The 16,858-nt window shown below is 44.9% G+C and overlaps 1 protein-coding gene across 6 annotated transcripts in view; it reads left to right on the top strand.

Moving 5' to 3' along the window:
- LOC117157963 (latrophilin Cirl) overlaps positions 1–16,858 on the top strand; it is a 364,233-nt gene that overhangs the window by 312,690 nt on the left and 34,685 nt on the right. For all 6 annotated transcript variants that reach the window (XM_076620304.1, XM_076620305.1, XM_033336387.2 and 3 more), the window contains one exon: positions 9,089–9,275. In XM_076620304.1, the coding sequence (XP_076476419.1) occupies positions 9,089–9,275 (187 nt within the window). The remainder of the gene's footprint in view (positions 1–9,088; positions 9,276–16,858) is intronic.

Here is a 16,858-nt window from a genome sequence, read left to right on the forward strand (position 1 = left end):
AGGTGAGTGTGGGAGAAAAAAAAGTGGTCAGCGACGACAACGGCATTCCACGAAATGTCATTTCCATCGCGTCGGTCATCGATCAAGCGACGCGCAGCGAGTACGGTAACTGATATCGACAGGGTTGGACGACGGTGCCGACGTCCGCGATGAGTGACGTCTCGCGACCGGTGTCCATCCTCTATCCAAAAATTTTTTCTCTCCCTCCCTCCTCGGGAACGCGACAGTAACGATTTTTCGTTTCTCTCCGTCATGCCACCTCGTTCCTCGTCCACGTTCCTCCCCGTCCCTGTCATCGCACACCTCTTACTCCCATCACCGCTCCGTTGGGGCCATTTACACGCGACCGCTCGTGTTACCTGTCATGTAACGCGAATCGAATTCGATGTCGTGAAATGTGGGCCACGCTGATTATTAGCGAAGTGGGAGCCGTGTAAAGGATGTATCCTTCGCCGCGTCGTTGCCTCTTTTCCCTTTGAGCCGCGGCGATGATGTACGTTGCTTGGTTTACGTTCAGTTCGCGTTTAATCTTCGAGATTCGAGGCTATCGTCGGAGAATAAACGCGTGCGGAAATTACTCGGGAACACGTATTTGTATAGGTGGAACAACGGAATATGTAAGAAACAAATGGTAGGGAGGCAGTTCATCTTTATAATAAAGGTACTTGAGGAAAAGGAAGTTCTTTGAGTGGCCGACAGAGCATCGATAAAGCCTTTGAGCATCCAACTGCCTGCGTAAATTATGATCTCGACCCACGGGCGAACGAGAATGTTAGAAAAGCCTGTGCAATGAGATTCGTAGGTTCATCGTTCATAATTTGTCGCTGCGGCGCGGCGGATCGTTCGCTGGTATCGATCGACGATACCAGGCCGGTGTAATTGGATCGGCGATTCATATAAGGCCTGCACAATGAAAATATTATGAATGGGAGATGTATGAAACGTGATCGCTAAATAAGCCAGATAAGAGGTGTCTCGTGTTACCCCACCCGCTATCTTAGATGACGTCATCGTAAAACGTGGAAACTACGCGATAGGATGCATAATACGGTTTCTTATTTCCGACCGCTGCATCTGCCTTAGCCCCGTTAAACGATCCGATCGACGTGCCAGGAACAATACCAGCCAGAAGACGCGAACGATACTTTCGAACGATCATCTCGCACTTATTCCTCCCATCGAACTGATCCAAGCGATTCTTCTCGTTTAGCCAGCCAGTGTCTCGCCAGTTGTAAATTATGCCCACGTGCTTTCCTAAGCGCGAAATTATGTCCGGATTGCGTTATCCATTACGGTCGAAAGGGAAGGCCTGTGTGGAGGATTCACCAAGACTTCGTAAATACCGTTCCATTACTCACGGAATGTAATTACGAATCTTGTTTAATCGTGCATCTTCGCTGTATCCGGCACACGCACAAGCACGTGGCCGATCAACCGTTTTTAAATATTTCCGCATGCGAGAACTAATTAAGGCTGACGAGCGATGTACCTATACTACTGGCAAAGTAGATTCCATCCGGCGATGATATTCCGATCGAATTTTAAACGATAATTAAATCAAGATGTATCATCATTAAATATACATAAGCCTTGGAATTTTGCATTCGTCCTTTGATATATCGATTCAAGAATTCCACCGTTAAAAATGTAATTTTTATTGAAGAGGATCGAATGTGGAAAAATGAGAATAATGCCGTATGATTAACGTAAACTGCACGTATCGCCAAAAAGCGTAATCCTCTCTCATAAAATGCATGCTTTAATTGCATTACCCCACTCAATAATTTCGGGGACAGCCGACAAAAAGGAGCAGGCTATTCCATTTCCAGGTATCGGAGGAACAACTGCGCCATAATCGATCGCATGGGGCACGAAGGGATCAAGGGAGGCAGATAATTGCTGACACTGTCCTCCGAAGCCGGTTGACGCTGTTTTCTATCTGCTCCTTATAATTTATTCGGCCGCCATAAATCAGTCGAGCGCGACGAGACCGCGACGTGCAACAGGCCGACCATGTAAATGCCGATGCACAGAGCGTATCCGCGCGGCGGCGCGTATATGCACGCGCGCTCACGCTGGTTCTTGCCTGGCCAGCAGGTCCCATCTACCGTGAATTGATAATGTAATTAGAGCGTCGAAAAAGGATTAGCTCGAATTAGAAATTCCGCCAACACGACTCGGCTCCGGTTCGAAGGAGGGACGAGAACGGACCAGGCAACGAAGGCGGACCACGCTCCGGCTCGTAGGAGAAGCACGGATGAGACGAGCAAAGGGACACGGAAGAGCAAGCGAGAGGAAGCGAACGAAGAACGTAACCAAGGCGAGTCTCTACGGAGGACTTTGATTTATGCGTCCCGGGAGCGCTTCACGGAGAGTGCAGCAACCGTGTGCAGCTCGCCGAGTCCAAAGATGCATGGCCAACCGGACGAGGAGTGCACCGACGCCAAACTCGCGTCTCTATAATGTTGCCCTCGATCGATAGCCGCGAAAACGGAACGCGCGCTCTTTTTCTTCTTCTCTTGCACGCCTCACGGCATTCTGTGGCCGGTGATACACGGAAGAGTAATAGTTTTCTCTCCTCTGTGTTCTATGGTTTTAATCCCCGGGGAAATAATTAGCAGCGTGTCACGGTGTACCTGTGCCACGGATACGTAAGCTTCTTCGCACCAGAGGTGTACGATGGATTTCAATTTGTCATGGTGTAATGAGTAGATTTCTTTTATTGGAGGATCGGAAGCGACCGCAAGAAGATAAGTAGATTTTGAATCGCACGGCGAGAAGCACATTTTTCGTTGCTTACGCTGTCCTAGTTTCTCCCATCTTTGAATATTTGAAGTAAGAAATAGGAAATACTCGACGCTTGATAGATACAGTGACGTTTAGGATCGTACACGACATTGTTACGATAGGAATTCAAGCCGAAGCTAAAATACGAGATCCTTAGTATCTTTTGAGATTCTTACGCTCTTAAATCGCTCTTTGTCAATTCGTTTGTCAAGATTAGAAGAACTGTACGCCAGAAATCCAAGAACAGCAGCTTCAGATCCAGAGTAGAGCTACATAATTTCAGGTGAGAAAATACAACGTTATGCGAGCTATACTAAAGCGCGAAGAATCAGTACAGGATTATATTCCTCTTCTACGGAAAACAGTCTCTTGCCGTTCCGTATACTACTCGAAAATCTACCAAGTCGCAAACAAGAGCACCTCGTCTTCCACCCGTCGACTGTCCGTAATGAAACTCTTCAAATCCTCCACCCGTTTCTTCTTCTGTTGTGTCATCAAAATTCCTCGCGACACCCGACTCTCAGCGATACTGGACACAGCTCCAAAAACGATGTTCACTTCATTCGTCTCTCGGATTCGCTAAAATCGTTGTTGGAGAGCGCGTGTTTCTGGGGTCGAAAGGATGGCGCGACGAGCGTTTGCCGACTGGGGAATTGTGTCCGTGGGCAACAATGGCCGCACAGTGTTTCAACAAGGCATCACCCACGGCGAGTGTATATACCATAGTAAAGGTTTCGAGGCCTAAGACCGCATCGAGCTGACGACATCCCGCTGTTAGGTCGGCCCTTTCAAGTTGGCCGCCGCGGCAGCGGGAGGCACGGCTTGCCGGACCTCCGATATATTATTACCCGAAGTCATTAATGGTAAACTGCAATTCTCCTCTTTTCCCTCCACGTGCCGTCCACGGAATGCCCGGCGAGGCAGAAGGTACGGTTCCCTCTCTTGGCCATGGCGCGGCGTCTCCTGCCTCCCAGCCGGTCCAACGGATCTGGAATTAATCGAGAAATATCGAATGTTTTATTGACGATACGTTCAGCCTACTCGTGTGATGGAATACCGTAGATAATTAATTATCTCTTCCCTCGCCACCCCTAGGAAACGCTAATACCCGGGCACTTGGAATTTCTTGTTCCTCCTCCCTGTCTTGCTTCCTGCCATTCTTTCCTCCTTGAATTTTTTACTCGTCCATCCGAGTTCAAGAGTTCATTTTACCTCGGAAGAACGATGATATCTTCAATCGTCCATTGTTTATATTCATCAATTATCATTAACGTTTATTTTAACCGACTAGATTAATCACTTTTGACTTGAAACTAATGGACTTCGAACGTGCAGATCGAACCAAGAACCACAGAGGTTCGTTTCGCCTGACGGAACTCGAAATTCAAGCGTGATTTCTACTCAAAGATCAATGCGCGGACATCGATATATGTTTCTGCTCTTTGGCCAATCGGAATTGACGACTTTCGTCTTGGACGTCGACGGTCACGATCGCTTCCGACTCGCGTAGATTTGCGCGAACACCGCTGCGGATAGTTACGCAGCTCCTCGCCGTTCGAAGTCGCCGCAGCGCGTAAATCCCGAGGACGATCGAACTCGAAACACGGATACTCGAACCCGGCTCCCTTGAAACTTTGTCCCGGGGGAAAGGTCCTGTCGGTATTCAAGCGCTTCCACCCCTTCGTTCACGGATACACGCGCACTTATGCGCGGTCAAACCGATACACGCAGCCGCGACTTACAGGCATGTGCACATAGACGAGAGACAGAGAGAGAAAGAGAGAAAGAGAGATAGAGGAAGAGAGAGAGAGAGAGAGAGAGAAAGAGAGAGAGAGCTTTCTGGAGAGCCACAGCAAGTTTGAAGCCCGTTGTGCCTCAGAATCCGTACTTAGAATCCCTGGGCAGAGTTCAGGCTGCGCATTGACCGCACGAAATCCTGCGGCGTTCTCACCTTCCCTGGCGACCGGTGCGGCGTCTGTCGCGAGACAGCGAGCTACGCGACTTCAAAGAGCTTCAATGGGACCACGATGGAAATCCGCGTCTCCGCCGCAATCTCGGGAAACTTGCCTGATTAGATCCTCCTCTTGAATGTTATGCAATTGAGACCCGATTAATTGGCGTCAGAAGCGATAATGCCGACATTTCCTTCGATTGTCGTGAATTACGGATTTTGGTTGCTCCTGCTTTTCATTCGTTTCATTTAATCTTCCATCGGTCGATGTTGCGTGTACAACAAAGGTTGAAGAGATCGCAGCGAAACGAAGACAGCAACAACGTTGTATCTGTCATCAATTACTGGTACGAACAAGTTTTTCTCAAAGTCTGAAGCATTTTAGGTCCTAGGGAAAAATTGTATTTGAAACGAGATCAAGCTTGGAACGAGATGGAAAGAAATCAGAAGAAATGGGAGATAGGTCGTTCTTTTTGTTTTCTGCTTTAACAGAAAGAACGATGTTCCAGTGTTCAAGTAAATGTATTCTCGTATTTGCTCGACCTAGTCTTATAATTTAAACAGATCAACAAGAACATTAGCGAATCCTTGTAAAAAGAAGTTTACTCGATGGATCTTCGCGTCGTCCTTTCTTGACGATTATCGCGTCTCGAGTGGAATCGGAAGTAAAGCGATAACAGCATTCGGAAATTTCTCCGGGATATTATCCTCGGAACCATAGTATGTATCGTTATACCATCTCGGATCCCGACAGCGTCGTCGTCATTTCCACTAGACACGACAGGGCGTTACAGCGTCGGCGAGAGAGTGCACTCGTTAAAAACTTTTCACGGCATTCATTCGAATGCACTCCGTCAAAGTGCTATGCAAGGGTCAGACGCGAGAACTCCGGCAAAAAGATGGTAGATTTTCCTGTCGTTCGGTGAAACGACGAGTCAGATTATCACGCGCGCACCCCCTACGTATCGTCATTATGATCCTTGGTGTTCGCGTGGTGCGCGTTTCCGCGAGAAAACCTTTTTTCAAAACAGCCAGCGTAACGAAATCGCAAAACGGGAAGTAACGCTTCCCGACACAGGATACTCGGGCGACACTTCAATCTCGCTTTTCGCGCGAATCGTAATAGTCCTCTACTGTTTGCTTGTCTCGCTGTGTAGTTAGAGATGGCGAGACAGAGACAGAGAAAGAGGGAGAAAGAGAAAGAGAGACAGAGAAGCGAAACGCGACGAGTAAACGACTCAAAGTCGCGGTTACAATGGCCATACAACTGGTGTTTGACTCGTGAAAACGAAGAGTCATCGTTTTCTCTTGATGTCGAGAGATTGCAATTAATTACCGCGATACCTTAATGCGAGTAACAAAAGGACAAGTATTATTATGCCTCTTACACATATCTCGATTATATTCAAAAAGGTAACGACTCCTAAATGCCTCTAACTACCGTTAAAAGACGACAAACGATTCTCACTTGCATTAAATTCGGAAGCCAAAAACTCGAGCCCTCTCGTGTGCAACGCAAACAAAGTAAAAAAGGTAAACGCGTACAAACAGGAGAAAAAGGTCGAGAGTGTTCGGTCTGCCGTGATAAAAGGGGGAGGAATGCCAGAGGGCCGACGTTCGAACGAGAGAAGGAAGCCGATGCGAAGCGTGTTCCTTTACGTCAGCTTGAACGCGGCCTTTTTTTCATCGCGTTCACGTTAGAGGTGCACCGAGAGAATGCACCGGTTGCAGGGCGCAGCTGCGAGTGACGCGCGAGCGAGTGAACGGGCGACATGCGGCCGCGGTTATGGCACGCTCGTTTCACGAAAGGTAGGTAAGCTTATTCGAGAGTCGCTCCGTTTCTACGTAATAGCAACGCTCGGCAACAGCAGCAAAGTTTTTATCGTGGGATTGTTTCGTAGTACGACGCGTACCGCGCCATTCCCGTTTCTGTTTCAGCCGTGTGGATGTTGTTCGAACTACGATGATGCCATATATCGATTACCTTCCGCTTACGGTGTTATCGAGACACGGTTAATTAACGACGAACAAACCACAGCGAAGAATAAACGTGGCCCGTGTCTTGGTGCCGCTTAATCGCGACGCGAACACCTAGGAAGGGAAGCGGTGAGAAATTACCTGGATCCTATAAAATCTTCTATTTCCTCGCTCCCTTCCGAAGCTCCAGGAATCCATCCTAGCGTGACCGGCGATTTTGTTCTCGTTTAAATCGAATACCTTGAGATCTTTTACGGTAATGGAAAACCTTCGAGATACCGTAAAATCGGCATTTCTTCGTGCCGGTCGGACCGCCCTGCCGTTTTTACGGCGAACATTCTTCTAATGTGTATACACTCCGGCCGAATCGGTGGCGATAGGCTGGAAGTTTACCTTATTATGGCGATCTCTCGTTTGTCCTTTGTTCGTCGATTTAACCGTGACTAGGGAAAATTGTCTTCGCGTCTTTGTAAAAACATTATTAAATGAAACGAGCCGATATCGATCGTGTAGTTATGCTGCTTTTTCTTCTAAAAGTATACGCCCTCGGCAGGCTATTTATTTAGAAATCTTGGACGTGTTCGTTGTGTTTTGAGGAAGCAAGGAACGTGGTACCAACTGCATCGTTTGCGGAAAGTCCTAACAGCGGTCTAAAATGGCATTGTGGCGCGTCAGTATGGAACTAATGAACTCACGACGGGGCTTTCACGGACAGAGTTATTACAGCCCTTCTCCCCGACTATAGTACTCCTCTCGTCCTTGCCCCCGTGCTAGTCCTCTTGGTCCGTTCCCCGGGGTACTACTCGACGCCTTCTTCCTTCTTCGGGACACACCGCTTGCGCCCTCCGTCACGAACTGAACACTATGGCTCACCAATATTATGGCAGATCTATCATTCCTCCGTCTAAATAAGCCTGGACCTAGTTTTACGACCCTTTCTTCTAGCTGTTAGTCTTCTTAGCAACTCCTTTTATCTCGTTCAAACGTCTGTTTCTCCATGTGTACGTGTATAACAATCGCAATTGTCGATGCTAGGTGCTGAAATGGAAAGAACGAAATATCGATGTTCACGAACAAACTATCGTTTATGCGTATTATTCACGACAGACTTACTTCGTTAGTCGATTCTTTTTTAAACCGAGATAATCATCGTACTAACGTCCCCCGTTTTCAACCTTTATTTCACACTTTTTAAACCGTGTAAACGAGACAGACAGAATATACACTTCAGGCATTTTCGCGGCCATTAAACCGAGCCACGGTCTGCATTCGCGGGAAGAAAAGCAACCGTGGCCCCGGAAGAACGCTGTCAGACGCGTATCACGAGACGACGAGAAGTAACAAGCAGCAAAAGCGAGAGGACTTTTCTTCGAAGAAAGTCGCGCCTGTAAATTCGCTAATTTTCTTTCAAAGGAAACCTTCCGGTAAATTTTCCGCGGAATAAATCCCCGTGGCAGCGAATAAATGGGGTAGGATCGACAAAGAGTCGAGGTCTGAGCTCGAGCCGGCTATCTCGACCTCCTGTCAGTCGATCCTACGAACCGTACCGTAACAACCATGATCTCTGCCTCTCTCTCTCTGTCTCTCTCTCAACGACGTCTCATTGTTTGCGTTTCCTGTATACGCGCGTCTATACACCGGTGTCCTTTATCTTAATTCCATTACACTTCGCAACGCGACACGACCCAGCCAACTGCGTGCCGGTAATGCACCCTCTGACTCAGCCTGCCCGGCAACAACCACCGAGCCACCCTTCTACAACCGACTCGTCACTGTAATTTCGTGCAAGCTACTTTGACGTATCCTTGACTCTCGCCGCTTGGAAATCTCGACCCTCATCCTCTTACTCTGGACTCCTTATTCATTCGCGGTAATTCAACCCCCTCTCTACAGTCTATCGCTAAAGGGGTGGTGCAGGGGGTTAGTTGGGGTTGTTGGTGTTATTTCTTTAGAACCAAGTCGTGACTTTGGTATTTTATTCGTTTTCTCATTGTTGGGCGATCGCGCTGACTAATTAGACCCTCGTTGCGTACGACTTTCGAGGGCGAAACGAAGCATGGCTATAGTGTGAAGGGTGGTTTTCGCTTGTCTTGACCAGCTGGAATATTTCTGTCGGTTTTTGTCGACGGGGAAACTGGTTTTATACGAGAAAATAAATGGTTGTTATATTTGGAAGATACAGGCATTGTTATTAACGACGTTTTATCGTCGACCCAGAATCGTCTATAGAAGAATTAAGATTGGTAAAATTATTTTGATAGAAGAGATAACGATATTTCATTTAGATTTTACGTTAGATTTTATGTTAAAGAAGAATCACGAATGAATTTAATATTTGATCCAGCTGACGGTCTCGTTTCATTTCTATTACAGATAGGTACGACACCGCGTACGCCTGCGAGGGCAAGACCCTGTGGATTGAGTGCGGCGAGGGAAAGCTGATCCACCTCATACGCGCGAACTATGGAAGGTTCTCGATAACGATATGCAACGAGCACGGAAACACCGATTGGAGCGTGAACTGCATGTCACCGAAATCCTTTCGGGTGCTGAACAGCGAGTAAGTATTCCGATGATCGACGTACTTGCATCCTACATACGCAACTGATTCTGATCAATCAGCCTCTTCCCCCCATCCTTTATCCCTATTTTACGAATCGCGTCAAGGAATCACGATGGCGACGTCAAATCGAATCCGTTCTAGAGCTCTGCCGATATTATCGAAAGCGAAAAAGAGGAGAAATAAGGGAAGAAAAAATAAACCGAAAAAGAAAAGAGAGAAAAGCGGGAACGGTCAGGCTGACAAGCATTTTCTATCCTTAATGAGTCGAGTAGCACCAATTAAAGGAGACGTCCGATCCGATCGAGCGTAGATCGCGCTTGTCACCTGGTCCCCGGGTTATCGAACGATCCGACTTTCCACATGGATCGGTATCTACACGGCGAAGCTTTTACGACCGTTCCATTCGAGAGATATCCAGCATGACACCTGAGAGTCTAGCTCGTTCCCTTCGCGGTAACGAGAAACGCTTCCTGAACGGTGCCGTGCGCGCGTGTCCGTGTATATATCGATCATAGTCTTTCGATGACCTTGGACGAGAGGCCGATCTATACGATCTATCCGAGCGAATCTCGATCCGATCGCGCGGATCTATCCCTCGGCAGCCAGAGTTACGCGCGCGCTATTGGACGGTTCGGTCAGTACCCGGGAGTGAAAAATTATTAACCGTCGAGTATGCGGAAATTCGACTCGTCGATTTCACACGGAGGGAAGATGCTGTCCGGAGATGTGTGGCCGTTCTTCGAACCGCGAAAGCGTCTCTCTCGGATCAATCGTTTGAAATATCGATCTACTCAACTTCGAATATTTTTCCATGCTTTTGAAACTGTTCTTAACGCATCTTCATTTATGTGGTAGTAAAATATGTTAGTAACAGCGTGGAGAGAAAGCTTGCAAGTTGGATAAAGGTTTAACGAGATAGCACGTGTACTCTCACATCCATAAGTCACCGGATACTTGCCTACTTTGGGCAAAATGTTTTTTAGAATGTACAATGTTTTCCACATTACGTGCATTGTTTTCGACATTTGACGCAAATACTAACTTCGTTTCATAGTGCAAATTAGTTCGTAGTATAAAATCGCACGTATTTGAATTCGATCGAGTGTCTTACAGATAAATGATAAAATAAATTCAAGAAATCGTACACCTACATTCTAGCGATCGTTTCACCTAAAATAAACAAGTGTTTGGTGACTTATGGACGGCAGTATATCTGACTGTATAAAATATTAAACGTGATTCGAGATAACCGATTACAGTCACATTATTAAATCAAGGCAGCTTTCACGCGACTGCAATTATTCTACTAAAGTTATCGGATTTCTTAAAATCAGAGTAATAATTTTGAACGGATACGAAAGGACACGAGCCATCAGCTTCCTCGACGTTGTTCCATCTCTATCCCTGTCCGCCCACGGAAATGGAGCAAAGAGCATGGAGTCGAAATCGTGAGGAAATAAACGAAGGGGTAAAGGATGGGGGAAAAGAGGATATATCCAGAGAAGAAGGAAAACGAGGAAGGAGTGGACGGCTTCATATGGTCCAGCGAACTGGCCAATTGCTTGACCATTGAAGAGCGTATTTCGCGGCGGATCAGAGCGGTAGGAAGAATCGCAAACTCAGCGGTCGCTTCTCTATCTCGGTCCTCGTGAACATCCCCTCTATTTCCTTCGGTCTTCGTGTCTTTGCGTCCTCCTAAGTTTCAAACACATGCACACTCGTATAAACGTATACATATGAAATATATACACTCATGGACACACGCGTTTCACGCGCATTTCCACGTGTCACAAGATCCACGTTCCACCGATCCGTATTCTAGGATACCCAACCTGATGAAATATCCTGCGGATTCCTTTTTCTATATTCTGATTTTTTATTTCTTTTTTTGTCTCTTTCTTTTCGTTTGAACGGCACACGGCGAAATCGGGAATCTGTCGCAGCCGTTGGTCTAGATGTTCGATTCGAAAGAGCAGAAGGTAAAGGGAAACGATGAGAGAGAAAGACATAGAGAGAAGAGAGACAAAGGGAAAACGGTGACGTAGAATTTCGTTGATCTGACGCGAAGCGCGTTTCGTCGTTGTGATTAATAGCTCGCTAGCGGAAATTAGTTTCGCGGGAAACTAAAAAAGGGAAAACGTGACTCTTGCTATGTCTCACGACGATAAGACCGTCGACGTGCCGGTAGTGTGAATAATTGGGAAAGATAATCGCGATGACGAATCAAAATCGTATCCATTAACGTTATCGTCGCGTAGCTCTGAAAGCGGTAGCTGCGAGCAAACTCGATCCCCGTTGTCGATTACGTTGGTGAAACCAAGGAAGAAGAAAACGAAACGACGACGAGGAATAAGAAGAGGAAGAGAAAGAAGACGAAGAAGAAGAAGAAGGAAAAGAGACATAAGAAGACTGCGAGAATACAAAAGCGCCACGTAATCGCGTAAGAGCCGCTAGAAGCACGCGTTAATATCGAAATGTGTCACCGTCTAGGGCTTGAAGTAGATTTTCAGAAAAATGCATTTAAAGTTCGTGGCGCCGCGCCGTCTCTCGCCGGCTTCGAGTCGGTCTAAGGACCTCCTTTGGCTGACGAGTAATAACTTCCGGATTAACTTTAAGTGGAGAAGTTCCACGGTGTTGCTTCTACCGTGGAGTCATACACGTATACGTCTGTCGCGGTTCTACACGCGTGCATACGACGACTCTCTATCTATGCGTTTCGCAAGACGAGGCAAGAGAGTTTGACGTCAATTTAACTCGTTTCGCGGAATCGATCGAGAAGATCACCAGTTTGCCTGATCGTAATCACCGTTCCTTCCCTTCGTATACGTTCGCCTTTCTCTCTTTTCTCTCGTTCTCTCTCATTCTCTCTCGTTCTCTCTTGACAATCATCTGTAACCTTTTTGCTTCTTTCCTCTTCGTGGATCCATCTAGACTTCGTGGCGACTTTTTCTCCGTTTCTACTTGTCGTGTCTCAAAAGTATATTCCGCGAAACTGGAAAAACGTTGTGCAATAGTATATATATATATTAGTACATATATTAGCCGCTGAATATCGAACGAATATCGCGAACAGTGTACCAGCGAAGACGGTTTCTCTCGTAGAAAAATATCTGTACCTCGGATACGTATTAGTAGCTGGTTTAATTTCCAGATCGAATTGCGTATTTTCTCTTGATTATCCGCATCCCATTTTTCCAAATCAGAACGAGAACTGGACGGCTTTAACGTGATACGCGGATCGTCCCCTATCGACACCGTTATCGCCGGCGTCGTCTATGAGAAGCGTCGGATCTCTGGTACATTTCTCGCGAGGACATCTCATTTAGCCAAAAAATCGAGAATCAACGGCGCGAATTTTTATCAACTCGCTCGATTCGAGAATCTCGTTCACGAGTAGTCGTAACTTTCGCATAATTGAAACCGCTTTTATTTTCGTTCGTTTGATCTTTGTTACATCCTTTGCAATAACCGATCCCGTTTGTTACGTTTAACCTGCTCTTTCCTTTAACACCAGGGTGTAGTTGGGGCAAGGTGCATCGACTTTCATAAAAATTCACACGCATGTATATACTCTCGCTTGAAGCATTTACCGCTAGGTGTTCTGGGTCTACCTTCCACAGTGTTTCGCTCCGAAAGATCCTTTGTTAATGCGATCCCTGTGAATAATGAGACTTTGTTTCACTCATTAACGCGTTACCTGGCATTGTGAATGGGAGCTATGCAATCTTTGGTGTACATTTCACAAATCTCGTACATTTAGTCGATCGCCAACGATTTCGATTCTAATTTAAATTCTAGCTGAAAGATCGTAGATTTCTCGAACATATCCATTCGCAAACTCTTATATGCCATTTAGTGCGTTTTTTAACATCCTCTCCTAACATTATTCCTTAGGAAGGCTTTTTTTCTAGAGGTAAGCAAAATGGAGCAAGCGTATCCTAAATCAAGGGACAAGTAGTTCACGGTAATTCTGAGGATGATACATGTCATCCTTCTCTCTGTTCTCTCGCAAGCTACACTCGCCACTTCCTCTTAACGTATCTCTATAGTTATACCGGTGTGGAATTATGAGTGTGTTCTCTCTTTCTCTTTATCTATGCTCGTTAGCTTCTTCCCTGTATCAACTTTACCTTCAACGATTATACGATTTAGTTTACCTTCACGATTTATTAGTATCTATCGTTTCAACGCCATGATCCATCGCTGTTCGCGATAGACGTTGTTAGCCACAAGTATTAGGACACTTACTCGAACAAATCGTAACTATTTATGTAATTATTTGGTATTTTAAACGAAGTAACGGATCTATAATAAAATATCTAAAAATTAAAAGCAGCGAAACGATCGTAATACTTGTAGCCAGCAGTGTATATATCGCACATGTGTTTCAAGCGTCAGAAATCAAACTAATTCAGTTCTGTGATCGAAAACTATCATTAGATATTACAATATGATATAGTTAAATAATATTTGATCATCCTAGTTTCCTCGAGACTGTTCCTTTTGTCAATATTAAAGTAATACTTTCTTACTTTTCCTGAAAAACTTTTTCTAGTTTTGAAATACGTGTGCGGTAATCCCCCGCAAAAATCGACCAATCGACGTCTCACGCGTCGACCAAAGAAACTTTTCGCAATCTTGCTTCAACAAAATATCCAAGTTGAAAAACTGTTCTCGTCGAGAAATCGTCTAATTCACGCGCCATGTTGAGGAACATCGATCGCGGATTAACAGCGATGGGCTACGGACAAAGCCGGAAACCAGCGTCGAAACGACGGATTGACGGTTGTACAGGCCGGTTAGAGACAGATTTATCAAGGGTGCGCTGGGCACGTACGAGATTACGATTTAAGTGAAACTGGGCAGGGGGCGGCTTTGCCGGAACGATTAATGAAATTGAACGGCCGGGTTTCGCTGCGAAACTCAGTCTACGGAATTAATGACGCGCGCCGCGCGTAACCGTGGAAATGTTCATTACACCAGTTGAGAAATGACGCGGCTGGTTTGCTGGATTTTCCACTCTTAATCTGCCACGCTAGAAACCGGTGAGCAATTAGATCGGAAAAGAATGACCAATTTACTGGTCGCGGGCTCCAGCGTGAAAATTAGTTCCGTTTTATGTGTCGTATTAACAGCTCGCCACCAAGAGGCACAGTTTAAAATCAGTGTAATCACCTCTTTCGAAGCATCACGATCGATCGATCATTACGATCTTTCTTTTACGTTTTGCATTTTATACTGTTACTGGCTTGGTTTTTGTTGCGGTGATTTGTAGAGTAGACTTTCGTAACCGATTTGCTAATTGTCTTAGCGCTTCGTCTAATTGGATACTTTGAAGCATTGGTACGTGGTAATGCTTGATGATTAAGACAAGATAAATTTATCGCAGATAGTATACATAATAAAAGCGCATTAAAATCGGAAACGTTTAAGTGACCAAAACATCTTCGTTATTCAAAGTTTTCATTGATCGGATTTTAATCAATTATATATCTCTTTTTATAACTATCTATACTTGAATCTAGGATTAACTTTTGATAAATATATTCAATATTTTCGAGATACATAACTTGATAGCGTTGTCATTCTAATTCTGGCTTTATTCATCAAATACTTATAATTGCATTACAATATTTATAAAATATGGAGAATAAGAATTTTCGAAATTTTCTCCATCAATAACGTACTGTAATCGAAAGTGAAAGTTCCAAAGTTTTTCGTGCGAACCAGCCATACGTTCGAGACAGCTTGACGAGCAGGTATACACGCTATAATACAAAGTGATCATCGAGAAAAGTAGCTGAAAGAGCTCGTAGCGAGGCTGTTGCCATCCCAAACCTTCTGGGAACGAATTCTTTCCACCAGGTTGCGCAATCGCGGCGTAATTACATTGCGCTAATAGCCACTCGATGATTCGATTCTCGTCGTTAACTCGGACCGGCCAGGGAACCAGTTCGAAAACTTCAAGATCCTCGAACCTTCTTTTCTATCAACTTGTTTTTTCTTTCTTCTCGTTCATCACGGTATCTCCACAAACGAAAACCAGTCACCGTTACGATTCACAATGTTCCCAACGTTTGATCATTCAACGCAATACGATTCATTAAAAAATAAAAAATACAAGAGAAACTCGACTCGATAGCTGTTTAAAATATTTTTAACGTAAATAGTTACGATCACCGCGGAATTACAGGTGTTAATATTTAACTGATAAACACGACACGGTGGTCCAGGTCTGACTGAGTGATAAAAGGAATAAAAAAAATAAAAAAATATTTTATATGAAGCGATACTCGGTGTTTGTGTTCTTAATATTTATATTTTCGTGATATTCTGTATCCAGTCGCGGCTATACACCGATGATAATCGATGACACAACGCGATACGTGTGGAGCGCGTGTCGATTCTCGTTACGTTCGGAAATTAAATTCAACGTTTCCTGATTCCTGGGTGCTTGTTAGTTTGCCAGTTAATAACGAGCGATCAACGAGAAGGGAGAAAAAAAAATAGACAGAAAAGAAGGGACATATATAAATGAGCATAACGAGAAAGAGAAAAATAGTACAAAGGCGAGGGTAGGTGGAGAAAGGAGATTGTTTCACGCTACACGGGGATATGTTACGGCGTAATCGATCCGACGTAGATACATTAAACAATTTCACGATTCGTCATCGTCCTCGAAGAGGATAATTAACCATGACAGAAAACGTGAGAAGAACGTAATTTCGTACCGCAATCAGCCGAACATAATCTTGACCGGGATAACAAACAATTATGAGAACGTCTACCACGAAATTCTATCTTGTCCTGTCGGATATTTGTCAAAATACACCCATTTCACGATCAAAGAAAGAAACGGGAAAATAAATAGAAAGGAAAGCTTGGTTTCTCTGGTTCCCGGTGCCTCGTTGATAAACAAGTTTCTCTGTTATGGGAGAATAGCTGCTAATGAAATGATCACGGTACACGTCGTTTTCGCGATGTGAAAAAAGCTGTTCGTGTTTATCCTTCATTCCTCTGCGGGAATTTTTCTTCGTGACAGGTTCCTTGCGTGTTTTGCTCCTGGCTAATACAACGATCGTACGGAAATCGTAAACATATCCGTAATTTTTCGACGAAACACTTTGAACAAAGTCTATTCGCGAACGCGTTTTCTGATACTATTTCTGTATTTTATCGCGTTGTTACAGATCTCGATAAAATGTTTAGTACTCTTAGTCAAAATTTTATGAAACATTCACTTGAATATTTTCTTAAAATATCTAAGATATCAAGGATGAAATAAATGAAAGAAAAGTGAAGCAATCAACGTAAGTACTTACATACGTGCATCGTTCAACAAAAGACAACAGCGAAAGAGTAAAATGGCGTTTGGTCGAAACCGAGCATCGTTCGATCGATACGTACTCGAAAAGCCAGCCGTTTCTCGAGGTGATTTTTCGCGAACGGTGCTCTCTCCGATAATTGCATTTGCATAAAATAAGCCGTGTCAATCTCCATCGACCGATCGAAAATTAGAACTTTTCTGACTTTCTTTAATTCGATAAACTTGTATTATTTTGCAAGCTCTTTCCAATCTC

The sequence above is a fragment of the Bombus vancouverensis genome, chromosome 7 (assembly GCF_051014615.1).
Source record: "Bombus vancouverensis nearcticus chromosome 7, iyBomVanc1_principal, whole genome shotgun sequence".
In the NCBI taxonomy this organism is placed as follows: domain Eukaryota; kingdom Metazoa; phylum Arthropoda; class Insecta; order Hymenoptera; family Apidae; genus Bombus; species Bombus vancouverensis.